Here is a 23,486-nt window from a genome sequence, read left to right on the forward strand (position 1 = left end):
TAACTTAGTAGTATATATAAACAGTCCCATTTCCTAATGTATACTCGCTTCGGCGACACGAAGCATTTACTCCGTGTGTTCCCGTCCTCCGGTTAGATCTCACCCGATGAAGTAACGCAGGAAGTTTCTCCGGCCAATGATAGAGACAGGCATCGGGGAGGTTAGATCGTCGCGGAAGAGAACTGGTGTGAAGATGGCCACTGTCGTGGAGTCGGCATCGCGGGAGGATCAGGGACATGGATCGCGGAAGACTTGTCTAGGCTCACCAAGTTGCTCCACGCGTCCTTGGTATGCATCTTGTTGACCGAGGAAGTGCAGGAATGCGGTGAGGGATATCCAGACCTGTGCGAATGTGTAAGCGAGATTGGGTGCTTGTAGGGCAGTTACTCACATTGACGTTCACTACGGGTAGGTCGTCCAGAAGCTGTGGGGAAACGCTTGATACTATGATGACCTTCGAAGAGGAGGATACGTACCTCGAATGCCTCGTCCCTGCTCGTCATTTGGGAACACCTTGTATGTAGCGCGGGAGGAATTACGGGCTCGCTCAACGACTCGAGTAACCGCACTAGGGTGTCCGCAAACGCCAGCGCCAGCTTTGGATCCTTCTCCAGGGCGCCGAAGTTGAATTCTTCGCCGGTATCCAATTTCTATGGTACGAGGATGCTATCATGACTGCGCACTCATGTAGTCAAGTAGTCGACATACCTCTCGAATTTGTCGCATGAGTTCCTCGTCGCCTGGAGTGAAAAAGAGCCCAACCTGGAACCCGATCAGGTGAACGCGGATAGACCGGACTTGAGAACAGCGCCTACCGTCTCTGTGGCGTTACTCATAAGCCAGTTTACCAGCCTCATGATCTCACGCGGAGCATTGACGCCTCTGTCCTCGGGCAGAACGTCGTCTGGGCTCTTAAGCTCCCTCACCGGTCCAGGGAGACGTACGAGCCAAGATAGGCTCGTTGTGAAGCATGTACGCTCTAGACCCGAAGATCAATCTCAAGTCGCCAAGACGTATCATGAACAAGCACCGTAGTCTGCGGAGACAGCAACAAAGTGGTCCCTGCCGAGCGCAGTATGGAGCACAAGGGTATCCTCGAGATGTGCCTGGCCGAGGTTGAGTTTTGAGGCAAGTTCCTCATCGACCTGTGCTGTGAGCGTTACATCGACCTTCTCCCCGGGAAGAACGAGCCCCTGTGTTCCACAATGAATGCCTTTCCAAGAAAACTGCGGCTTAACAGGCTCAAGACACGAACCGTAACGGGATTTATGCGCAGCCAAGGTGGACCTTTTGCGGAGAAGACCAACTTAGTTCTCTGAGTCTGTGACAGAAGTGGAAACCTTACAAATATCCGCAGCGGGACCCTGAGGTACGAAACGGAACGAGCAAGGCACCTGAGCATAGACTTCAGTTACGACCGACTACGGCTTCAAGCCACAGATCTACGAACCTTGCCAACATTAACGACTTCGAGGCTTCTCGTAACCTCGCGCGTGTAGCTATATCCAAATTTCAGTACGAATCGGCGAATCGGCAACACGAATCGGGTGCTATTTGCGTACGATATTTTTGCGAAATCAATGTTCGTTGGCCCCACCCGCACCCGCGGGCGCTCTTCCACATATTCGATCGCTGAGACGTCCCTCCAGACGCGCTGGACGAATGACTCATATTCATCGAGGCCTAGTGCGGGCACCTGAACCGCAAGCTATTCAGCACCATTCGAAATTGCAGACGGACAAAATTAAGCGGGAATCGAGGTGACACAGCAGGGAGGAGCCATGTGCCGGCACCTATGCTCCGAACGGACTCCCGGAGCGGGGAACATTGAAACGCACCTCCAGCTCGAATTCAGCAGACACCGGACGATGATCGCTCATCGTGATTGTGGCATGGCTCGTGTAGGACCGTTGTTTCACTGTCACTGCCTTGGACGCCATGTGCAGGATCCGGTCAGTCCAGGCAGGCTTGCGCCTGTAGGCGCGTGACGCAGAGACAGACACGTTCAGCACCACCAGGCGACGAGGAGCGGAGAAACTAACTTCATGTCGTAACCCATGCCGTCAGCGTGGACGCCTGCACTGAACCGATACGACCTAGCGGGGAAGAAGTCGGTCAATGTCAATGGGTTAGGAATGACGCTAACTCCGCGAGATCTTCAAGAAGAAGGACCCACGGAAGATGCCTGATCGGCTGCTCAACAAAGTCCTCAAATGCCTTCTTCGTCCTCATCGCGGAGGAGAGCTGCGCATGGGCAAGTCGCCCCCAGGGATGCGTGTCAGCGCGATGACGTTCTGAACGTGACGCTCGCAGGGGCACACGAACCTGATCAAACCGCCGTAACGTCTTGATGTTCTCCTCCCTCAGCTGGTCGTCTGCCAGCAAGCTCCGCACATCGGCGTCGTGGGGCGTCAATCTGTAGTTCAGGTCTGTGTGCGTGGGCAGTTTGTTGAATGAGCGCAGCCCGTGTCACGTCCAATAAGCAGCCGGATCGGACAAGTACTCACCGCCCTAGAGGGACGTCAAAACCACTATCTGTGAGCGGCCCGCCGACAGCCACGCGGCAACTAGCATCGGAGGCTCGGAAGGGGGATACTCACTAGCCAGAAAAGTGCATCCGATTCAAAGATGCTCAGCGGGGCTGCCGCGGGGCTGTACCAGCTCCCATTGGCCGCCTGCTCGTCCACGGAGATCGCGGGCTCGAAGACTAGCCTTTTCGACAGCTCCTGGAAGTCGGCATTCCGCTTCTCGTACATCTCGTCGAACGCGGCCAGATGCGCGTTCACGAAGGTGAGGACCGTCGGCCTGCCCAGCGGCGCCGCTTCGGCTGCGGATGGGAACGGCGTCGGTGTGAATAGAAGGCGGATCGCGGTGGCTCCCTTGTTACCCTGGATGGCGATGAGCAAATGTCATGTAATTCAGAATAAGACCATTCAATGTATGGCTCACCATGATGCCCATGATGCCCACGCCTACCGCAAGCCCTCGGATCTCGCTAAAATTGGGGCGGAGACGCTTCTTGACGATGATAACCAGCAGCATGCCGACGAGTTGTTTGGACGCAAGCTATGGCGGTGCAATGCATTCACCGCGACGACATCCAGGCAGGGTCGCATGTTTAGTACTGCCACCGGTGTATGAACTAGGATGGCGAATCGGCGCCCACCTTCTCGTAGAGGACGGCCTTCTCGCCCAGTCCCGCGAACACGGCCATACACCAGGCCTCTTCCCGGACGGTCTTGGTCGAGTAGAGCAGAGCATCCGTGGACAGGTCTAGTTCCTGGAAACCGAGCACCAGCATGTCAGGATCACTGGGGTCCTCAGGGACGTCCGGCGGGGCATCTGAAACAGCTGTCTGTGTGGATTGTGTATCCACTGAGAAATTCACATAAGTCGTGGCATCTGACACTGCGGAAAGTGACCTAGTATCTGTCGAGGTGGCGTCGGGGGGTTGGCCGTTGCTAGGGTCCTCTGTAGCTGTGAGTCGGGACGGGATGGAACGATGTCAGAGCGATAAGACAACGACCAAGGTGAAGGGAGGCTCACCGAGCGCTTCATCCACCGGATTCTTTTGGCTTTCTCCCAGCGACAGAGGTGAAATCTCCTTTAGGGGAGGTATGAATGCCGCAGGAGGCCGGGAAGCCTCCCCGCGGACCCACGCAGAGAGGTCCTGCGACGGGAACTTGCCGTTGACGTTGAACGTGCCCACTCGGATGCTACCGGACACCCACGGTCAGAACCACACGCTAGAAGCACGCTCGCGCCGGGCCCGACGGCTTACGCACTTCAGGCCTGCCTTCTCTCCACGCGAGAACAGTTCGTCCTCGACCTTCGAGCGCATCCATTCCTCACGGATGATCTCCACATCGGAGATATCGTCCCCGGGCATGCCGGCGCTCGCAGCAGAGAGGCGGGTATGAACGGGCTTCTTGAGCTTCCGCAAATCAGGGGGTATAGACGACACTGCCCAATCAACATCTTCATGACTGGGTGCGCTTGGAGAACATCAAGGAAGAACATACACAGCGGGGGCAACGCATGGTCCGCCATGTAAGGCGCCACCCATCCAAAAGGTTCGAAGTCGAAGTCATCCGCCGTCTCCATAGCTGAACGGCGAAAAAAAAAAATCTCAAAACGGAGTCAGCGGACATACTATTCCATAAACATACCGAACGCTTCCTTCAGACGCTTGCATTCGTCAAGCAGGCGACGAAGACCCTGGATGTCATGCGTCTGGAGGGTGATAGGTGAGAATGGGGTATCTTCTCCCGGATTGATGGTTACGGTGAGCTCTGCAGATAGAGATGAGGGTGTCAGACGGTGTGGCATTTCGACACAGCGGGAGCGTGCGTTTGATTCGGGCGGAACATGGCCGCACTCCGTTCAGAACGAGGCGCAAGCATGGTTCTATCCGACATCTGAGACAGGGCACGCAACTTCATCTATCATGTTCTGGGCATGCCCATACTGACAGTGTCAAAGCCGACAAGTTCCGCGCGGCAGCAGTAAGACGAGCAAACTCCGGTGCAAGAGCGTGCACAACGGCCGCCTGCTAAACCCTATTGACTTACCTGTCTTTGGCTGGTTGAGGGAGAACGAGCTTCCGGCCGCCGGCGAGGACAAGTCTAGGGTAGTCTGCCGAGGTTGGGACATAGATATCGAAAAGCCGTGTATTATTGGGAAGGCATGCTCAACGAGGTAATCATCGGGTATAGAATGCACCAGCGGCGGCTTGTGGGTGAATACAAAGACGCTGAAGAACGAAAGTTCAGTAATCCGGCCGCTGCGATGGGGTTCTTGGCACCACTCCTTGGAAACTGAACCACAACGTGGGTATAACTGTATCAACGCTCGTAGAACGACCCTGAGTCTTGGCGACATTACGAGCTGGAAGATGCACTATGCCACCAGCCCAGGGATATCGCCTTGACCGCAGTCTCGCACGTAGATAGTGCCATCTGCACCGACGAATTTCTAAGCCACCAATGTATCACGACTGTGCTGAACCGATCAAGCACTGGGTTTGACAGCGCCCAACAAGAAATATCCTCAACGCACCGCATCGACAACGAAAATGGCGGCCGTACCACGAAGGGGCAAAATACCCGTCCATACATGGCTGCCACAGTGCATGCGCATTGCGCACCCAGCGCGCTCCGACAGCGGTCGCGCCAAAGTACCGGCTGCCTCGGAGGCGCAGTATTGCATTCACTAACGGAAACATACTGTCGCCGCCATGGCCCGTTGCAATCGGTAGTTGTGCCCGAGGCGGTTCATGAGAGCGTGAATTGGGTCCTGAGCTGCTTATATGCGTGTTATCTCCCTCATACGCGCGAGACCACGTAGCTCGGATCCTCAGCGCAGTCGCAATGACTGAGCATATGGGGTTGAGGTGAGAGGGTATATGCATCTCGACATCAGTAGACCCCTCTATCAAACCATGCCCACCCACTCGCGCTCCTTGGCACGCCTCGCACGAACCCTGTCATCGCACCATGCGATGTGCGGCTACATAAGAGATCAAGGCAGGAGCCATAGGCAGCCAACCAGCTGCTCTGACGAGACAACGGGAAAAGCCTGGGCAGCGACTTTCCTATCCGGCAGACTGGAGGATTGCAACAACCTGTCTGCGAAGTGGATCTGCGCACGTAGCACGTCTCGTTCGCGGTCATCTCGTATGGCGTGCAGACCATGACCGTGTGCACTGACGAGGAAGCACGCTATCGCGAGGGTCCGACAATCATCCTCAGCTCTGGGTCTGTTCAGAAACGCGCGTTTGGCGGGAGGCAGGGTACGCTGGACTCCTGCTAGGTGCTAGAGATCTCTTCACGAGTGGGCTCACTGTGCAGAACGACACCGCGTCTCGGACCGAGCCTCTCACACTGAATATGTGACGCTCTCCCACCTCGAGTCCCTTGCGAGCTAAAACCTGTTCTGAGCCTACATCGCTGCCCCGCCGCACGACATGAGTCACCCGCACTAGGAGTGCGAGTTCCCAAAGGTCGGTCGAATGGACCTTCGTGAAGAGACATGGCGGGCATAGCCCCAGACGTAGTGACAAGGAATCCTCGGGTAATCCTCGACTCACGATACCTTCCTGTGCCGTATAAGGCCCCAAAGACGTCCTATCCCAAGATTCTGACGTTTCTAGTGGCCAAACAGGTTCCTATCCTGAACCACTTTTGCGGACGAAGGAAGGTTTGGGTCGAACGCCACCTTTCTCTCGGCCGCGAACCTTCTGCATACAGCATCAATCGCAGGGATATGTGGCCTTCTTGGCGATCAGCCATGCGTGCAACACGCCCGAGGATTCCCTGAACATTCTCCGCCGCCGCCTCCGGGGCGTTGCCCGCCGTGACAGACTAAGGTGCGCGCACTCGCGATGAAGCATGAGGCAGGGGTTGCTAGCTCCTGGTCGAATGCACCTTCATGCAGAGACCAGGCGTATGACCAACGCATCCGTGCGGCAGGTGCAGCTTCCATTGCCACAGTACGTCTATGCACACGCGGCTTACACGTACATGCGTACATCCTTGCACCTTCGCACCGTCGAAGAGAAGACCCACAAACTCTCAGCTCAACACGTCCGCCCACGGGACATTCTCACATGACACATCGCATCCCTTCCTCAACCTCAATACTGACTGGCACTCAGCAGCGACATCAGCGTCTGGCCCATACCCCGTACCCCAATCCCCAACATCGAGTGAGAACGTACGACTCGGGCGACTCACCATCCATGCTCGTGTTTCCCATCGGCGTGGACGTGCGAGACCACGGCGAGGATCTTCCTGCGCGGCACGGGCGGCTCATGGTCGGACCCAGGCCAGGTCTCCTGCTCGGACTCTGAGTCGGGCCTCGGGGCGGAGCGCGTGTCGATCGCGACCTTGACGTCCTCGGTCGGGCGGATGATTTCTTGCGCGATGTCCAGCGCGGTCGACATGGGGAGCGAGGTTCCACGTTTCGTTGGGTTCACTGCGCGTCGTGGCCTAGGTTTGCGAGATGAATCCGCCTGCCCGTGATCGCGAGGTGCCCAAGATGGTGCAGAAAGCTCAAGAAGTCAAGCACAAGACTCGAGGTAGCCAAGATCGTCGTCGCGAAAGAAGAGCTGCGGTTTGTTTCGTTGTAAGGGAGCATGTACTCCACTGTTGTATCAAGGGGTGTCTTGGGTCCTATTGATTAATTATGGTTGGTACCTTTCAAATCACTTGGCATCCTAATACCTCCCTACAGAGTTATCTAAAGCTCTCTGAAGGCTATTCCGACCCATCTTTGACCGTTTGAAATACTTAGAGGCATAATTCGCGTCGGCAATTGCCAGGTCGCGAAGGGTCTATTCCCACGTTTCCCCGCATAGGTCATCGGTGCGCGGTGGATGTACAGTAAGGATGACCTCGCCCAGCTCCATTCTCCGCCCCGCCGTCCGACGCAATCCCGAGCAGCGACAGAAGGACACCGTCGCCAGGAGTCGGGAAGCAGGCATGGCGGACAGGCGAGAACAGACAAAACAAACGGGCCGTTGTCGTTGTCGTGCCACCGAAGAGAATTGGATGGGACTAGAACGGACGGGAACCCCGCGCACAGGGCTGGCGTGCTTCGAAAGTCCCAGAACGTGACGCAGCGTCCTGGGGGACCTGGCCGTCGGTTCGAGCTCCTCCCTTTGGCGACGGTCACGCGAGCGAGAGTTCGCAGTGGCGCAGCACTCCTATATAACCCGCATCCGCCCAGCCTTCCTCTCCCACTGCATACCATCATCCCCCATCGTTGCTTTTGTCGCACTCTTCAACACCAATCAACCAATCTTACATTCTCCTCTTCTCCGTTCTTGTAACGTTCTTGCGCCCATCATGACCCGTACTGCGCGCGCGTCCTACCCCAACGCCATCGCCAAGGATCGCTCCGAGGCGAAGAACGGCAAGGACAAGCACATCCCCAAGGGCGGTGCAGGCACACACAACTGGGGCCGCCTTGAGGACGAGCTTGAGCTTGAGAACGCCGCGTTCGAGGACGAGCAGGCCGAGTTCGAGGAGGCCACAGGTACGTCGCGCACTGCCTCTGCTATCCCTAATACGGGCCGTCATGTGCTGACCGTTGGTATGCATCAGGTGTCTCGGTGAACGAAGCCGCCGAACAGCGCTCTGTGCCCGGACGGCGGGGCAGCTCCTTGACCCCGGAGGAGGTCCAGCAGGGCATCGAGTTCCGCAAGAAGGCCCTCAAGTCGCCCGACGTCGACCTTGGCTCCATCGCGCGCACTGCGCCCGCTATCTCCACGTCCCCCTCTCAACCCACTTCCATCGTCACCGATGCTGATGTACGTCTGTCGTTTTTGTTCGAATCTTTGAACACAGACCGGTGCTGACTCCGCCTCCCTCTCCTGCAGACCAACACCATTGCCGGTGGCGCTCTCAAGCAGTAACTTATAGCATAGAACCAGGACTCACATCATAATCGGTCGCCATTGAAGCACACAACATCATACATGTAACATAGTGTTTCGCAACAAGTTGTAGTTGTATCCCGCTCTCTCGTGCGTGCTTGTGCTTCTGCGACCGGCCGACGCCACAACGTCGCCATGACGTCATATACTCAGCAGAAGTGAGTACTGGTGTATTACGTTCTGTGACCGGTGACCAGTGAATCCGAGCGACCTAGTAGTTCTAATAGTGTTGCTCGTTCTTATCTTCCTTCACTTGAAGTTGCTGAAGTTCGCCGCGATTCACCTCCTCTTCTCCTTCTCCAGATCACGTGACTACGACCGCACGGGCCTCTGCTTGCTGCATCACTACCAAGCTCTATCCAACGACCATGTGCTCTTCAGCTTGATTCTTGCTGCACTTCGACCTCGAGCACGATGACAAGTTATAGGTACTTTCGTCCGCGGTGCGGTGGATCTCATCGAGGCCAGACATTCAATTCCTTGGAAGCCTTCATGAAGCGTGCACGGAAGCTTGACATACTTGCGCCAGCAATGATCTAGGGAGCTGTTTCTGTACCTTGCATGTTATACAGGTCGTTCCGCACAAAGCAAGAAGCCGAGCTTGGGTTGCGACATCGCGGCAACATCCCGCCTAGTGATGTGCCAAGCCCGGCTCCAAGCCGTCAGGCTCCCAAAGCCGGCCCTCTTCAGGCCGAGCTGAGCCGAGCTTCGAGGACGGCTTTCGGAGCCTGATGGCTCGGCTCACCACTTCTGTGAGCTCGAGCCGGGCTCTCGAGCTTGAGCCTGACACTACGGATGGGAGGGGCAATTATGGTCAGTTCTTTAATGAATAACAGCCTAAAAACTGTATAATTCAAGCTCACAAACCTTTCCTGCAGTATTTATTTGTCTCGTCTCTCGGTGGGGGCCCCCGGAAGTCGTCAATGTTGCTTTCTCAAAGCCACGACCTTGCAAGCGCCCGCTGTACTCGGGCTCCAGCTCAGGCCGAGCCGAGCTTGAGCTGAGCCCAAGCCGTCCTAGAGAGCCCGGCTCACCACTTCGACAAGCCGTAGCTCCCAAAGCCGAGCCGTAGCCGCGGCTTTCGAGCCGAGCCGGGCTCTGCACATCACTAATCCCGCCAGCTCACACAGCAGCACTCTACATAAAGCTTCAGTCCCAAGGCTCCCTGAATATAGGACAATATCAATGTCGACATGGCCAGTTTCACAATACCCTCTAGGCCTCTATGGACCGACGAAGGAGCCCAGCGCCCCATTGGTGCATTTTGGCGGGGATGGTCAGCCTCAGCCTCCGCGATCCCTGTCACTTCACGGTCAGCCTCAGGACCGACTACAATGCCAATATAATACCGACCCCCCACCGTTCTGTTCTCCCTCTTCCCTTTCTTCCGTCCCCCGTGTTATCCTTTGCTTTCCACCTGCTATCATGCCCGCCATTCGCCTCGACATGCTTTCGCATCACTATCCTCTCGCTTTCGAAGCTACTCTTCTTTCTCTCGCCGAATCTCAGGCGTTCAGGATGCTCCTCTTCCCCACCGCCCTTGCGCTCGCCATCTTCTGGGTCATCATCGTCAAGCTTCTGGCACAATCGCAAGGCAAGGCCGTCTTCAGGTTCCTCTACGCCGCCCTCTGCACCCTGGTCCTCAGCGTCCTCACCTACGTCATCATCCTTCTCGACGTCAGCCACGGGGTAGTCCAGCTCAGGCATAGTATCACTGGCAACTCGTCCTCAGTTGCGCCTTACCTGCACTACGTCCCCTACCTCGCTGCCGCCCTTGGAGCAGCGTGGTTCAGCCGGCATGTCAAGACGCTCTGCAAGGTCATCGCCAACCAGCGGGCCACGATCGCTGCTCAGATGGCCAAGCTCACGACGCTCGAAGTCAGCCTCCAGACGTCCCGTACCACCGAGGGCACCCTCCGCTCGGACGTCACGCGCCTCGCACACAAGGCCGACACGCTCAAGCACCACGTCGACGCGCTCGAGAGCCAGGTCAGCACGCTCGAGACCGCGGACGCCGCAAAGGCCGAATGCATCGTCGGCCTCGAGGTCACCGTCGAGCAGGCGGAGGCGCACCCTGAGGCCACGGAGCTCGCTATCTGCCAGAGGGACGCTACTACGCGCAAGCAGGCTTCCGCTTCACGTGCGGAGATCGATGGCCTGAAGACTACTCTCTACGCTGCGCGCTCTTCCGCGGCAGACCGGGAGGCAGACCTCACGCAGACGAAGGCCGCGCTCAAGAGCACACAGAAGGTTTTGGGCGTCGCCCGGGACGAGCTTGTTGTGCGTTCCTTTTCTTTCTATCTTATACCACCGACTGAAGTCGTGCTGACTATGGACAGAACACTCGCAAGAACGCCAACGCTCAGATCCACGAGCTCAAGGACCAAGTTCAGCATGAGAAAGTACGGGGATGCGCCAAGGATGCCGCACGCAAGGCCTGTGAGAAGACATTCACCTCTGTCATCGCCGACAAGGATGCTCTTATGGGGGAGCTCAAGACGTCGCACGCGGAGGCCGTGCTCGCTGGCCAGGCCCAGACGAAGGTGCTTGCTCTCTTCTGCCCGACACCAGGCAGAGCTTTCTGACGAGTATACACAGACCATCGTCAAGCATGCACTCAGCATCAAGTCTCTCGAGGAGAAACTCGCCGCCAGCCGCAACACCGAGGCGGCTCAACGCCAGACGATCATCTCCCAGCGCGAGGGCCTCTCGACCAAGGACGCGGTCATCTCCGCTCAAGAGGAGTACCTCAACGCCAAGGATGTCACCATTGCCGCACAGCAGCAGGCGCACATCGCTGCCATCGACGCCCGCGACGCGCAGATCGCCAAGCTCCTCGCCGCCCTCGCCGCCGCCAACGAGGCTCTCGCCCAGCGCCAGTCTCCCCAGTCGTCCGACTCCCAGTCAGCCACAGCCGCCGACGCTCCGCAGCCCACCGCGAGCCTCCCCACCACCACTACGCCCCCGGCACCGCACTCTCTTCTTCTTGAAGAAGAGACGACGCTCGATGCCGTGGTGGTGGAGGACGCCCCACTGCCCACCCAGGCTGCGGAACTGAAGCAGCAGAACTCGGATACTGAGGAGAAGCAAGCTCAAGTACTGGCGACCCTCGAGGCCTCGGCTTCGGCCATCTTGCGATCGGGGATGTCCCTCGTGTCCGAATCTCTGCAGGAGATCGCTCTGAGCACCTCGTCCGAGATGCTCTTCAACGTAGAGCTGGACATGATCCCCGCCGCGGACAGCTTCTTTGCCCTCGCGCCGGCAGCGATCGCTGCGGACTACGACGACGACGATGTCCAGGAAGAGGCTGAAGTTCCCCGGGCCCTCCCCACGCCTGCCGAGGCAGTCACTGCGGTCCTTGCAGCCTCGATGTCGGCCATCCTACGGTCCGGGCAGTTCCTTGCGTCCGAATCCCTCGCGATTGTCGCTCTGAGCACCTCGTCCGAGATGCTCTTCAACGTCGACTTCGACACCCTTGTGGACAGCGCATCCTTCGAGCTCCCTCCTTCCGAGTCTACGACGACCGCCGCCGACAACGTCCGCATCCAGCCCGAGTCCGAGGTCGCGCCTGCGCCCGCCTCGCCATCGCACATCGTGGCGAGCATCACCGCGGACCTGCTCATGAACCTCGTCCTCGACCTGCCCCCAGCGACCCCTAGTACCCCAGACCGCCGTTCTTCCGGTCTACCAGTGGTTGTGGTTGCCAACGCGGAGTCTCCCCTTGGCCCGAACATGGTCGCTAGCTCCTCGTCCCAGCTGCTCTTGCGTGAGGCCTCCTTGGAACTTCCCCCGCTTTCTCCCTATTAGGGCCTTGTTGCCCTTATACCCCTTATACCCCTTGGTGCTTGCTTTATTTATGGTTGCGTTCCCGGTCCCCGGATGTGATACGATACGGTTATGATACGGTTATGATATACGATACGATATACGATACAATATACCAGTCTGTACGATTATAATAGGTACGCGAGGCGCATGCGTACCCGAGCGGCGAGTCGAGTCTCATCTGCATAGTACCTCATAGCATACATAGCATACTACATAAAGCCTTCACATACCAGCATATACACATATAGTTCCGTTCGAGCTTGTACTATACCTCCCCTCCTCTCCGCTCTCTTCCCCCCGGGGCCGCTCACCCCCTCCCCCCTACATTAATCCCGCTTGCATATGACTCGGTTGCAGGATGTGTTTCGGTCTCGGAATGTCTCGTATATCTCATAGTACACACACATTATTTATACAGAAAATTGCCCCTTGAACGAAGATTGGATGGAAGGCTCAGGCCTCAGGGGAAGAGGGGAGAGGAAGATATCTTGAGTAGCCCAGCGCGGCCGCCGGTTTGGAGGCTGCTTCTGACACCCATCGCACGACGACATTGCGACTCGACGAGTCGACGTGTTGTATCATTGTCTCGACTGTATCTGGTACAAAGTATACATGCATGCCAGTGGGGGAGCGGTGGACATTCGAGAGGGGGAAACATCGATCACAACGTACACGCATGAACATACTTTATCTACATACAGTAATACAAGCTCGAAGCGCAATTCACAACAACAGGTACCTCATCGCCCTCTCCACTTCCTCCTCGCACCACGCCTCGAAGGACCGGCGCCTTCCCTCTGGAAGGAGTGACAACACCGATGATCGTCCGAAATCGATGATGCGGTAGCTCGCACTGGCGTCAGACCGCTCCTTGCGGGGGACGGAGAGAGGACCGGGCTGGCTGAGCATGTTCCGCGGGTACGTCGAACCATTCATGAAGCCCGCCTTGTGCAGACGCTTTATGAGCTCGAAAACCTTCTCCCTACATGCCCCTTTAGCTGTGTATCTGGGTGGAACGGATATGCGAGACGTACCGTTCATTGCGCGGGAGGTCGCGCGGTTCGATAGGACTGCCGCATTCCTCGACCAAGAGGATGCGCGTAGGCCAGCTAACCAAGCACTCGTCGTCCTCATCACAATGCCGGTGGCGTCCGTCATACAGACTGCCGTCTGCTTCGACCGCACCATAATACCCATAGAATTTGGGTACGATCGCAGGCTCCCACTCACCCACCTGCGTCTCGTCAGCAGGGGTCTCTGCCGGAGGTGCAGGTCGTGGTGGAGGCCCAAGGCAGTTAGCATCGTGGGAGTCAGATATAGATTCTGACTCCACTGCGCTCGTCGATGTGGTCGACGCGTTCGGCGATGCGGCGCTGGCAGCATCGTCGGTGCTGGAGATGCCATCTTTGGCAGGCGGACCTCCGGACATATGCGCACGTAGCGCACGGGAGTGCGACGGACGGCTGAATACTCGTCCGTGTCCCTGGGATGCAGACGCGTGATGTTGTTGATGTCGTGCACGAAGAGTTCACCGGGCAAGAGCTGATCTGGGATGAACGTGTCAAGCGGAGAGAGGCCGGACAGGGAGTAGTCGGATAGATCGTGATTGAAGAGAGTCGGCCCGATTTTCCACTTGAAGACACCCAAGTCGATGGAGAAGATCGCATCTAGCTCTTCTCTACCCAAGCGCGATCCATCGACCATATCCTCTTCGGCTTGATTACTTTGCTGCACCAGACCTCGTGCCTGATGATACGCCCTAGGTGGTTTCGTCAGCGATGCAGTGGAATTCATCGAGTCCAGGCATTTTTTTGTTTTCGGAACTTCCTTCGTTATTCGAGTCGTTATTTCGTGAAGCGTGCATGGAACTTCTTGCCATGCTACTAGCCCAGCAATGACCCGAGATCCCGAGAGTCGTTGCTGTAGTAGCTTGTAAGTTATACAGGTCGTCATCCTGCGCAAGGCAAGAAGCCGAGATTGAGTTGAGTTGCGCAAAATCCCCCTCATCCCCGCCAGGCGGCGGCGTGCGTCAAGGCCCAGGCTGGACCTGTTTCCCCTACAGCGTAAGTACGCGGAACAATCAATATCTCCGAGCAGTACTACATAGCGATACTCTATCAATCATGACGTGTAGAATTTGAACTCGGCAGCACTTGTAAAGTACCTCGTACCGCGGACGCCCGTAGTTGTTCGCCTCGTATTCACTCAGGCTCACTTGAACGCGTGCGGCGACTGGGCAATGAGCATGGCCGTTAATGATTGATTCCGGTGCGCGACTGCGCTGCTCGAGAATTGGTAGTGTCAGTGAGGATAAGGCGAACGTGCAACGGCCAGTTAAGCTCAAGTGTTGAGTCTTGAGTAAGTAAATGATCCTGGGTTTCGGCTGTGTACCTAGTAGTACTACTCAACTTGAAGTAGTAAGTACGTCACGGTTACTCGCGCGGCCTGGCAGTGGCAGGCTGCCGCCTGCCGAGTCCCGATCGGCGACGCGCGAAGCTCAAGAAGTGTGGTTAAGTGTTCTGCTTCTTACTCTGTTTCTTTTTCGCCGGAGGTTATTTTTGATCCGAGGGACATCATCCTACGTCCTATGCTGTGGCGTAATGCTACCACTATATAAGTAGAGTCCATATCACTCAGATATTGATATTAATTGTCCTCTGAAATTCGAATTCGAAGGGGAATTTAGACGGACCCCGCCTTGGCAGTTCGCGGACGATCGGAGACGCGTTCCTGAGTCCTGCACAACGCATTCAGAGGAGAGAGAGAGGGTAGGATGTGGGTGCTTGTATATGCGTGTTGTTCGTGGTCGCGATTTTATATCGCTGATCCAACGTGTGCAGAATGATGCGTACGATACCTCGATGAGCCAGACGGACGGCCTCTATGTAGCCTGTAACCTGTAACCTATAACTCCATCCTCCGCTCTTCTCCCTTATATCTTCTCCATTTCCCTTCTCCGCTCCCCGTTCTCCACCGCACACCCGCTCACAGCCCCAGCATCCGGCGCGAAAACTGCCACACCGCAAAGCTCACCGCCTTCATCGGCACAACCTTCAGATACCCGATGCTCAAGCCAACGTAGAAGCCGCGCCAGCCGCTCGCCGCCCAGATCGTGCGCACGGTCTCGCCCCAGCGGAGCCAGCGGTCGGGGCGCGTGACGCCCCCGACCTGCATGCGCCGGCGGACGACCTCGAACGGGTAGGAGACGGTCTGGGCGAGCGCGCCCGCGACGGCCCCGATGGAGAGGTCGGCGAGCGGGGTTGCTTTTTGCTTGTGTTTCGGGTGGTTTTCACCTGGGGAGGAGGAGGGCGGGGGCGCGGGGAGGAAGGTGGCGCGGAGGAAGCCCCAGGCGAGGAAGGAGGTGCCGGCGTAGGGGATCATGCCGGCGACGCTGACGGTGAAGCCGCGGTAGAACTTGAGGAGGGGGAAGCGGGCGAAGAGCGTGCTTGGGCTCGGGCTCGGGCTCGTACCCGGGGCGGACGCAGACGCGCCGGGGCTGGCACTGGGGGCGCCCTCGGAGTAGATGAGGCGCATGATGGAGAGGAAGGAGGGGCGGTGAGCGGGGCCTGCGCCTACGCCTGCAACTGCACCTGCGGCGGAGCGGGTCGCGTAGGCCATGCGGACGCGGACGAGCTCGAGGGGGTAGGTGAAGAGGACGGAGGTGACGCCGGAGATGGCGCCTGCGGTGAAGCGGCGGAGGTTTGTCTGCTTGTCTGGGGTGGGCATGAGGATGGCCTCTGCCTGGTCGTAGGTCATGAAGTTGATGGCGGCATATGGGAAGATGCGGAGGAGGGTGGCGGAGTGGCCCTGGAGGAGGCCGCGGACGCCGTTGTCGTGGTAGATGGAGGCGACGGCGCGGAAGGCACCGCTCCATGTGCCGGCATAGCGTTGGAAGTCGGGGTTGGAGGCCTGGAAGAGGATCTTGACGCGGTCGAGGGGCGCGACGACGGTCTTGGCCACGCAGCCTGCAATGCCGCCTGCGAGCCCCGAACGGATGACGTACTGCAGGCTCTGCCTATCCTTCCTGGGTCCATCGGAGCTCATTCGATCGTCTCTCCTGGCCGGTCAAAAGCTTCAGTTCATGCCAGCGGGCGACGGTGCGGGGAGAGAGAGAAAGGTGAGATGCGGGGAGGACGACAGCGACAGCGCGCGCGAGGTAAAACTCATCCTCCGCCAGGTCCGTCCCCCGCATTATGTAAGGATCGCGCGTCTCGTTTGCCTTATTCGTCTGCGACGTCATGGCCAATCACCGTCTTCTCTTCTGTCGTCTGCTCGATATCATGGCCAGTCTCAGGTATGTCCTCCATTCGTTTTCGTAGCCTTTTGCTCACCCAGACGCGTACAGACAAACAGGGACCCCCCTTCTTCGGCTCATGCGGTGGTGGTTGACTTTGCACGCCCGCCCGATCGCCTTCCTCGGTTCCCGCCCCCATAAGTAAGGGCACCGTCACTCGAACACGCCTTCACTCTCTCTCCCCCGTCCCACCACCATCCTCGACGTTCGCCCGCCAACCAGCAGCCCGCCCGCCCAGCCAGCCGACCACCGTACTCAGTCACAACATCTCATCACAACCCCGACATGTGGCATCCAGTACAGCTCCTTCGCCAACTCCCCGCTACGGCGATCAACATAGGCCCGCCGTCGTTCGACATCGATCTCGGTACAGCAATGCACGAACTGGCGGATGACTACCTCATCGACATCTTGGCAATCCTCATCACCTTCTACGTCCTCCTGGCCCTCCCCCTACTTGTCTCCATGGCGTACAGCGACTACGAGCAATACAAGATGGCCCAACGGTATGCGCAAGTATTCGCTATTCTGGAAACCCGCGCCGCAACAACTGTCGACCATTATGTCCTTGAGGCTGTCTGGGATATCGGGGCGCCCTACCTTCGCGCCTTCTGGGCGGGGTGCGCCTTCATCCTCGTTGCCCTCTCCAGCCTCGTCGTCACTGGTCTACGCGCCTCCCTTAGCTTGACCGTCCGCGTCGCCATGCTCCTCGGCGTAGTCCTGGGCCTCGTCTCCGGCGTCGGCACAACCATGGTGCGCTCGCTCGCATGCACCGCTCACTCGCTGTATGCGTTCCCCAGCAAGTGTGCAGCCATGGTTCGTTGGTGGATGGTTCGCGTCCTTCTGCTCGCCCTGCAAGATTATAGGTTCCAGGTGGTGGCCGAGTGTGGTTGGTCCATGGCGCATGTCAACGTATGTCTTGAGTTGGTCCTCAGCGACGTCGGTATACTGAGTCGGATACAGGCTATTGCGGCTCCGCTTCCCTCGGACCGCCTTTCAACAGCCGTACTCTGTCGTCCATCCCTCTCAGTCGCCATCGTCAACACCATCCTTACGACGCTTCCAGGCTCTGTCCGCAGGCCAACGCTCCTCGGTCCCTCGAAGTTCAACGCTGTTGCTCCTCTCACTGGCCTCCAGAACTTCCTCATCCGGTCCTGCGGTACGTGCTCATCTGCTCTGTTCTACACTCGTCTCATTGACCGAAATAGGATCACAAATCCGCATCCCAAGCATGGACTGGACGTTCTACGGCGTCCTCCGCGCGTGCGATCTTCCCAAGGCCCTCTTCACGGCCTTACGCCCTTGCTCTTCGTCTGCACGCTTGTTCCTCTGCGGCTTTGTCCACCTCGACCTCGTCACCGATGCGCTCACGGTCCGCATCACGGTATATCATCTCGACGGGCAGTCTTTCGACCTCACCCTCGGCGCATACTTCGGCGCGATCGTTGCAGGATCTGCAGAAGTCATCTCATCCACCAGGTGTCGCTTCCTGACCTTTGTTCGACGTCTGGCCATCTCTGCGGTGTCAGCACCGTCGACGTTCATCGGCACCTCAGCGCATGCCCTCGTCTCCACTGGTCAAGCCTTCGTGCGCAAGCCACTTCGTATCGCGGCAACATTCCGGCTCAGGATTCATGCATCGCCATACAAACAGCCGATGCTGATCCAAGGTGTGTTCTGCCGCATGTTCCCACTTTATGTACTTACTCATGGACTGCATAGCGTGCGGGCACAGTCAGTCAGCGACGCTCTCCCTCGCTGGCCTGACTGCAATGGATCTTCTGGCAGCGTTCCGCTACCTGACGAACCTTGTCCGTCCGTCGCCCATGGTCTTCGCCTGCGGAAGGATCAATGTCCACATGCAGGCACTCAAGTTCGTCGCCGACCTCGCTACCTTCGGGAGCGAGCGAAGCGTGCAAGCTATCCCGACACAGTCAACTACCATTCAGGACAGCCAACTCGCGGAGGGCTCTGCTCTCTGCCACGGGGACTTCGAGCACACCACGGCTGTCCCTTACGGCCCTCATCGCGCGTTGGGATCTATTTGCGGTAAGCGATAATATCATCTTCACGACTTCGTACTGACGTGACTCTACAGCCCTTGATTCGGCGCTGGACACGATCACACTCTTTGGTCGTTGCTTCCAGCCGCATGAGCTCTTCTCTGCCTACGAATACGGACACTTCCAGATCCGCACCGTCAAGACCCTCTTCTGGAGCGATACTCTCTGGTTCCAGCACCATGGCCAGGAGACCTTATTCCGCGTTCATACGTGCCGGTCAAACGCCATCCAGGACAGTGAGGTCGCGGAGAGCTTTGCGCTCCGCCATGGGAGCCTGGAGCACACCGCACGGTTCGATGTGCTTGCGCTCGAGGTCACCCCTCCTGTCTTTTACGGTCCACACCGTGCGGCGGAACCTCTCCTCGGTAAGCATTGATTTTCCCAAAGGTGACAACTTCGTACTAACATGTATTCTAGCGTGCGCTTCTGAGCTGGACGGGGTCACCATCTCGGGGCACCGCTTCCAGTTCCGCGAGCTTCAGCAGGCCTTCACATACGGATATTTCGCCATCCACGAGGTCAGGACCCTGTTCACGAGCAGCAGCATTCTTTTCAAGCACCACGGCGAGGAGATCGTCCTCAACGTTCGCGCCTACCAGCGACCACTCGAGGTCATGCACACGGCCTTCGAGGATACCCTCCTGGCACTCCCCTCCGCCACGATCACCGAGGTTAGCGACGCAGACGACACTGAGGACCCCGACCGGACTCTTTGCGAGCCCGAGATTGAGGACTTCGTCGACGTCACGAAGCCCAGCTACTGCACACCGTGCGACGCAGAAGATGATTTCGCTTTCCCCACCTCGTCATCCTTGAGCGCACTGGACCAGCTTCTCCATGACGACGATGAAGAGGAACTTGAGGACTTCGACGCACTACCAAGCGACAGGAAGCTCGCCGCATTCAAGGTGCGGATATTTGAAGACGTCTTGCAAGGTTTCCAGGAGCCGTCACGATGGGAGAGGTACGATCTCGTCCCTCCGCTCCTGCTCGTAGTGCAGGGTACGACGTCGGCAATAGGCGACGATGGAACGACATCCTCCCACTGCGGTCAGTACTTCTGTCCGCCGCCACCCTGCGTACCGACACTGGTAGAGCCCGAGCTCCCCAAGCCCAGTGTCAAGCCGCCGCCGGCGACCGCAGAGCCTTCGAAACCTCGCACCTCTTCGAAGTCCAAGGCAGCAGCACCCAGCCACCCCGCCCAGCAGCCTGTCGCGGCCACCAAGAAGCCGCGGCCACGCAAGCGTCAGTCAAAGTCGAAGAAGGCGGCTCTTGAGCCTTCGACGAGCATGGACCCCACGGCTTCGGTGCCGGGTTGCTCTCCCTCTCCCTCTGCATCCGCCGCCAAGGTCGTTCTGAATTCAGAGCCTTCGCCGGCTTCTACCTCCCAGTCCGAGGCCTCTACCTCTAAGCCTTCCGCTCCTTCCTCTGCCTTTAAGCCTGCGGCCTCTACGTCCAAGTCTGCGGCTCCAGCCGCACAGCCAAGCACGGACGAGGTGAAGATCAAGCACCGCGGTCCACGGACGCCGACAGCGGAGCGGCGGAGGCGACAGAAGGAGCGCGCGGCTGCAGCGGAGGCTCTGAACCAGGCCGCAGCCGCGGCCGCGTGAGGGTGACAAGTGTCGCGTTTGAGAGGAACGTTCACATACCATATAGACGTACAGTATATTCGGGTTCGTACATATTTCTCGACATCTCTACCATGGACGCGTACTACTACTTGATTACTTGATTACTGGATTACTGGGTTACTGGATAGACCGTACTTATAGAGTACTTATTGCGGCTCGGACACGGACTCGCGTATTTATTGGCTGCTTGCCATACCTAGACGTTACTTAGACTGTACTTGTATCCTGGACGCACAGACTACATACATCATCCATCTCACAGCCTACTGCCAGTGTACTTCTAGTAATAATGCATCCGTTTCCGTTTCATCTTACTTCCAGTGGGAGCGTCTGCGAACGGGCCACGTCCGTCTCAAGCCCCGCCCGGATGTTCTCTCTTCTCTACGTCGACCATGTCTCTCCCTCCCCTGGGAGATGACATATTCGACGCGACCGTCCTGCTTCTTGATCGTCTCCAAGTCCACGATCGCTTCCGCCTGACCTTGTCTTCTGGGCTCGCAAGCCTACCTGTCACTGGCAACAGATTCGAGAGAGAGAGATTCTGCTAGGTATATACAACAAGCATTCAGTGGTAAACTAATCATACAGTATGGGAGCCTGGAGGATGATGCGAGAACTTGAACGAAAGCGAGAGCAGACACAGTGAGAGGTATGTACGGAGTCGGATAACTAAACAATCATAAATCAAGAAGGAACTCAGCAAGAAGGATGATGATACAAGACTCGAGCAGCAGATGCAGTGGTACAGTTTGGCGACAACGACGATGAGAACAAAAAGATAGCAAGATAGCAAGCAAGTGGAACTGTACTCGAGTACAGAGTGCCGTCAGCATACTAAACCGACAAAGAGCGGACAGAGACAGAGACACACCTAGATAGCACTCCCGCACTCCGGGCACACAAACGCCGGGCCCCCAAGCAACGCCTGCATCTCCACAAACCCCTCCCACCGCCGCTCCCAATACGGCGTATACACCGACGCGAGCAGGTCGAACCCCTCGAGGCCCGCGCACAGCGCCTCCAGCTGCGCGACGCCGTCCTCCGTGTCGAGCCAGGCGAACGCCTCGAGGTCGTCGGCGAGCTGGAGGAGCTGCGGGAACCCGCCTGCGGTGGTGGTGTTGGTGGTAGTGGTGTTGGAGGTGGTGGGGGCGGGGGCCTCGGGGCGCCCGGAGTGCTCGATCGCGGTGTAGACGAAGCGGCGCGCGAGGGCGACGTCGGCGACGTTCCCGATCGCCCAGCCGTGCGGCGCCCCGGAGCAGCGCGCGATGGGGGATTGGGCGATGGAGAGGAGGCTGGGGGGGAGGTGCGCGAGGATGAGCGGGGAGCGGCCGAACATCTCGAGGGCGTCCGAGATGTCGAGCTGTGTACATATTATCATTAGTGTAGCGGTGAGTGGATAAGTACGAGAACAGGGAGGGACACAGGACACAGGGACAGAGGTTTGATCAGGACTGCGTGTGTGGGGAGGGGTGGGGAGGACGTTACCTTGTCCGAGGCCAGGGCCATGTCCTCTGCGGACTCTTGCTCGGAGAAGTAGGCGAAGGTCGCGAAGGGGACCTCGCTGTATGGGTCGACGGCGAGGAGGCGGAGGCCGCGGGTGGAGGGCGGGGAGACCGTGTCGGTGTGGCCCATTGTGACGAGGCAGGAGTTGTGGTACCATTTCCGGCAGCCGAGGCGGGGGCAGAAGTGCATGATGGAGTTGGGTCCGACGGAGAGGGAGAGACTAAGGCTGAGGCTGAAGGCGGCATGTCAGATTGTTGACGAGGCCAAGGCAGAGAAAGCCTGAACAGTATGCTCCTGCTTAGGACTTTGTACTTACGTTGAGCGGAAGACGGAGGAGGAGGAGGTCCGCAGCTCAGGGTAGGGGTTGTATGGTTCGTGACATCGGCAGGTGTCCTCCCCAAACGGAGATATCTGCACAGTTCAAACATTCAACCCGTGAGTAAAGCTTGGAACACCAATCTGGCCTCAGCGTGAAGAGACTCAAGAGCAAAGACGTACTGGAGCCGCGGACTCGCCTCTCGCCGTATGCATGGCGTTGCCTTCGATGGGGGACGGCCCGTTGGATACCTTGCGCCGCCAAAAGTGGAGAGTGCTGCGGACGAACAAGTCCGTTGGCCCGAATTGGGGCGGGTCCAGCACAGTCTCATCGTATTCCTGTACATGAGTGACGGCTGCCCAGAAGTTGTGTCAGTGATGGGTACAAGCAGGAGTAGTCGTCCCCCAGTAGACGGTCGCGCTGTCTAGCACTTCCAGGCATCATGAAACATCCGAGAGCGAACCCAAGTTTTCGAAGTTTCAGCGATGGTATGTAGCCTTTGTCCCCAGGCAGCCGTCATTCCGTTGTCCATCGTCAGAGGCGACAATCCAACAAGCATCAATCGTGACACAAGTCTCTGGTGTGGACGCAGACGTAGCACTGCTCAGACCTACCTTGTAGTGTGCGGGGGGACAGGAAGTCGTGGTAGTCCGACACTATCCGCTCGTACGGGGAGCGCGTCGACCTGTCGCTAATCGCATCGTCAGTTAAGATACACAATGCAGCAAGACTAAAACACTCACAAGGAGCGGATATGAAGCTCCGCAGTGTCGTTCCTCGAGAAATACCAACGGACTTGAACCAGCATCTCTGTTTTCTCCGTGTTGGTGCGGATTTGGACGATGCGGCCCACCCACATGTCTGGGCCGTCGTCAAAATTCGAGTTGAGCAAGACGCTGTGAATACAAGGTACGTGTCAGTGATACGAGAAGAAAGTCGGTATTGTGGAACATGCTTACTCGTCTCCTCGCTGGAAGCGCGTCTTCTTCCAGCGGTAACCATCTGCATCGCGGTGCGTTGGTATATCTCCTGATCGCGCATCAAGCTGAACAAGCGGCTCACCTGGAGATTCGGGGTCCTCCTCAGGCAAGTTCACTGCCCAGTGCCGTGTGGAGTTAATCAGTGACAGGCTGCCCGCGAGATCGCCCATGCGAACTTACCAACGAACGAATTCCACACCATAGGCAAGGCGAGGAATTCGGCTTCTGCGGCCTCCAGTTCTTTGATGTTGTAACCGCCGCCTGGGGGTTTGCGGTTCCTGAGGGTCAGTAATTTTGTTCGTCTGCGCCCCCGCCGCCCCTTCGAATTCGGCTTGCTACTCATAATGGCAGGTGAGCGGGGCATGGCTTAGCGGAGGCGGGCTGCGGGAAGGGAGTTCCCAAGGTTGGGCAGCACAACACGCATGTAACAGAGT

General features: G+C 57.8%; 7 protein-coding genes across 7 annotated transcripts; 3 read left to right on the top strand and 4 right to left on the bottom strand.

The window, feature by feature from the left end:
* Positions 1 to 15: 15 nt before the first annotated feature.
* L226DRAFT_541057 (DNase I-like protein) lies at positions 16 to 7,122 on the bottom strand. The gene is given in 25 exon segments (XM_067681991.1): positions 16 to 200; positions 267 to 342; positions 392 to 424; positions 477 to 650; positions 709 to 762; positions 816 to 979; positions 1,031 to 1,193; positions 1,256 to 1,287; positions 1,346 to 1,394; positions 1,451 to 1,499; positions 1,563 to 1,696; positions 1,839 to 1,974; positions 2,043 to 2,096; positions 2,177 to 2,244; positions 2,326 to 2,430; positions 2,580 to 2,581; positions 2,600 to 2,888; positions 2,950 to 3,066; positions 3,167 to 3,477; positions 3,547 to 3,716; positions 3,786 to 3,963; positions 4,023 to 4,106; positions 4,170 to 4,292; positions 4,572 to 4,753; positions 6,735 to 7,122. 25 exon segments carry the CDS (start codon positions 6,941 to 6,943, stop codon positions 100 to 102), a joined length of 3,057 nt encoding a protein of 1,018 aa, XP_067528634.1. The 5' UTR covers positions 6,944 to 7,122; the 3' UTR covers positions 16 to 99.
* A 725-nt stretch (positions 7,123 to 7,847) lies between these two features.
* On the top strand, positions 7,848 to 8,416 carry L226DRAFT_576721 (uncharacterized protein; the record flags this gene model as incomplete). The annotated part of the gene is made up of 3 exons (XM_067685421.1): positions 7,848 to 8,037; positions 8,106 to 8,311; positions 8,381 to 8,416. The coding sequence occupies 3 exons, from the start codon at positions 7,848 to 7,850 to the stop codon at positions 8,414 to 8,416; spliced, it is 432 nt and encodes a 143-aa protein (XP_067528635.1).
* A 1,446-nt stretch (positions 8,417 to 9,862) lies between these two features.
* Positions 9,863 to 12,244, top strand: L226DRAFT_576722 (uncharacterized protein; the record flags this gene model as incomplete). The annotated part of the gene is made up of 3 exons (XM_067685422.1): positions 9,863 to 10,717; positions 10,777 to 10,980; positions 11,036 to 12,244. The coding sequence occupies 3 exons, from the start codon at positions 9,863 to 9,865 to the stop codon at positions 12,242 to 12,244; spliced, it is 2,268 nt and encodes a 755-aa protein (XP_067528636.1).
* Positions 12,245 to 12,843: 599 nt separating this feature from the next.
* L226DRAFT_541062 (uncharacterized protein) lies at positions 12,844 to 13,836 on the bottom strand. The gene is made up of 2 exons (XM_067681992.1): positions 13,300 to 13,836; positions 12,844 to 13,247 (listed from the first exon to the last, which is right to left on the bottom strand). Exons 1-2 carry the CDS (start codon positions 13,692 to 13,694, stop codon positions 12,989 to 12,991), a joined length of 654 nt encoding a protein of 217 aa, XP_067528637.1. The 5' UTR covers positions 13,695 to 13,836; the 3' UTR covers positions 12,844 to 12,988.
* A 972-nt stretch (positions 13,837 to 14,808) lies between these two features.
* On the bottom strand, positions 14,809 to 16,407 carry L226DRAFT_541063 (mitochondrial carrier). The gene has a single exon (XM_067681993.1). The coding sequence runs from the start codon at positions 16,307 to 16,309 to the stop codon at positions 15,251 to 15,253; it is 1,059 nt and encodes a 352-aa protein (XP_067528638.1). The 5' UTR covers positions 16,310 to 16,407; the 3' UTR covers positions 14,809 to 15,250.
* A 395-nt stretch (positions 16,408 to 16,802) lies between these two features.
* Positions 16,803 to 20,527, top strand: L226DRAFT_564089 (uncharacterized protein). The gene is made up of 6 exons (XM_067683612.1): positions 16,803 to 17,471; positions 17,523 to 17,718; positions 17,768 to 18,229; positions 18,282 to 18,608; positions 18,658 to 18,987; positions 19,040 to 20,527. The coding sequence occupies exons 1-6, from the start codon at positions 16,845 to 16,847 to the stop codon at positions 20,230 to 20,232; spliced, it is 3,135 nt and encodes a 1,044-aa protein (XP_067528639.1). The 5' UTR covers positions 16,803 to 16,844; the 3' UTR covers positions 20,233 to 20,527.
* Positions 20,528 to 20,796: 269 nt separating this feature from the next.
* L226DRAFT_541065 (uncharacterized protein) lies at positions 20,797 to 23,431 on the bottom strand. The gene is made up of 10 exons (XM_067681994.1): positions 23,233 to 23,431; positions 23,135 to 23,167; positions 23,032 to 23,074; positions 22,816 to 22,968; positions 22,687 to 22,763; positions 22,255 to 22,427; positions 22,073 to 22,167; positions 21,739 to 21,988; positions 21,125 to 21,613; positions 20,797 to 21,056 (listed from the first exon to the last, which is right to left on the bottom strand). The coding sequence occupies exons 1-9, from the start codon at positions 23,414 to 23,416 to the stop codon at positions 21,125 to 21,127; spliced, it is 1,497 nt and encodes a 498-aa protein (XP_067528640.1). The 5' UTR covers positions 23,417 to 23,431; the 3' UTR covers positions 20,797 to 21,056.
* Positions 23,432 to 23,486: the final 55 nt, after the last annotated feature.

The sequence above is a fragment of the Lentinus tigrinus genome, assembly GCF_003813185.1.
Source record: "Lentinus tigrinus ALCF2SS1-7 unplaced genomic scaffold L226scaffold_75, whole genome shotgun sequence".
NCBI lineage: Eukaryota > Fungi > Basidiomycota > Agaricomycetes > Polyporales > Polyporaceae > Lentinus > Lentinus tigrinus.

Bases quoted from the DNA above. Each gene is read 5' to 3' on its own strand.
- L226DRAFT_541057 (XM_067681991.1), bottom strand. From the start codon at position 6,943: ATGTCGACCGCGCTGGACATCGCGCAAGAAATCATCCGCCCGACCGAG. The intron at 1,500-1,562 runs GTACGCAAATAG...ATTTGGATATAG, and splicing joins ATTGATTTCGCAAAAATATC to CTACACGCGCGAGGTTACGA. The intron at 651-708 runs GTATGTCGACTA...CTCGTACCATAG, and splicing joins TCATGCGACAAATTCGAGAG to AAATTGGATACCGGCGAAGA.
- L226DRAFT_541062 (XM_067681992.1), bottom strand. From the start codon at position 13,694: ATGTCCGGAGGTCCGCCTGCCAAAGATGGCATCTCCAGCACCGACGAT. The intron at 13,248-13,299 runs GTACGTCTCGCA...AGGGGCATGTAG, and splicing joins GACCTCCCGCGCAATGAACG to GGAGAAGGTTTTCGAGCTCA.
- L226DRAFT_541063 (XM_067681993.1), bottom strand. From the start codon at position 16,309: ATGAGCTCCGATGGACCCAGGAAGGATAGGCAGAGCCTGCAGTACGTC.
- L226DRAFT_564089 (XM_067683612.1), top strand. From the start codon at position 16,845: ATGTGGCATCCAGTACAGCTCCTTCGCCAACTCCCCGCTACGGCGATC. The intron at 17,719-17,767 runs GTACGTGCTCAT...TGACCGAAATAG, and splicing joins CTTCCTCATCCGGTCCTGCG to GATCACAAATCCGCATCCCA. The intron at 18,988-19,039 runs GTAAGCATTGAT...CATGTATTCTAG, and splicing joins TGCGGCGGAACCTCTCCTCG to CGTGCGCTTCTGAGCTGGAC.
- L226DRAFT_541065 (XM_067681994.1), bottom strand. From the start codon at position 23,416: ATGCCCCGCTCACCTGCCATTATGAGTAGCAAGCCGAATTCGAAGGGG. The intron at 23,075-23,134 runs GTGAGCCGCTTG...ACCGCGATGCAG, and splicing joins GGAGGACCCCGAATCTCCAG to ATGGTTACCGCTGGAAGAAG. The intron at 22,428-22,686 runs GTAGGTCTGAGC...ACTTCTGGGCAG, and splicing joins GTCCCCCCGCACACTACAAG to CCGTCACTCATGTACAGGAA.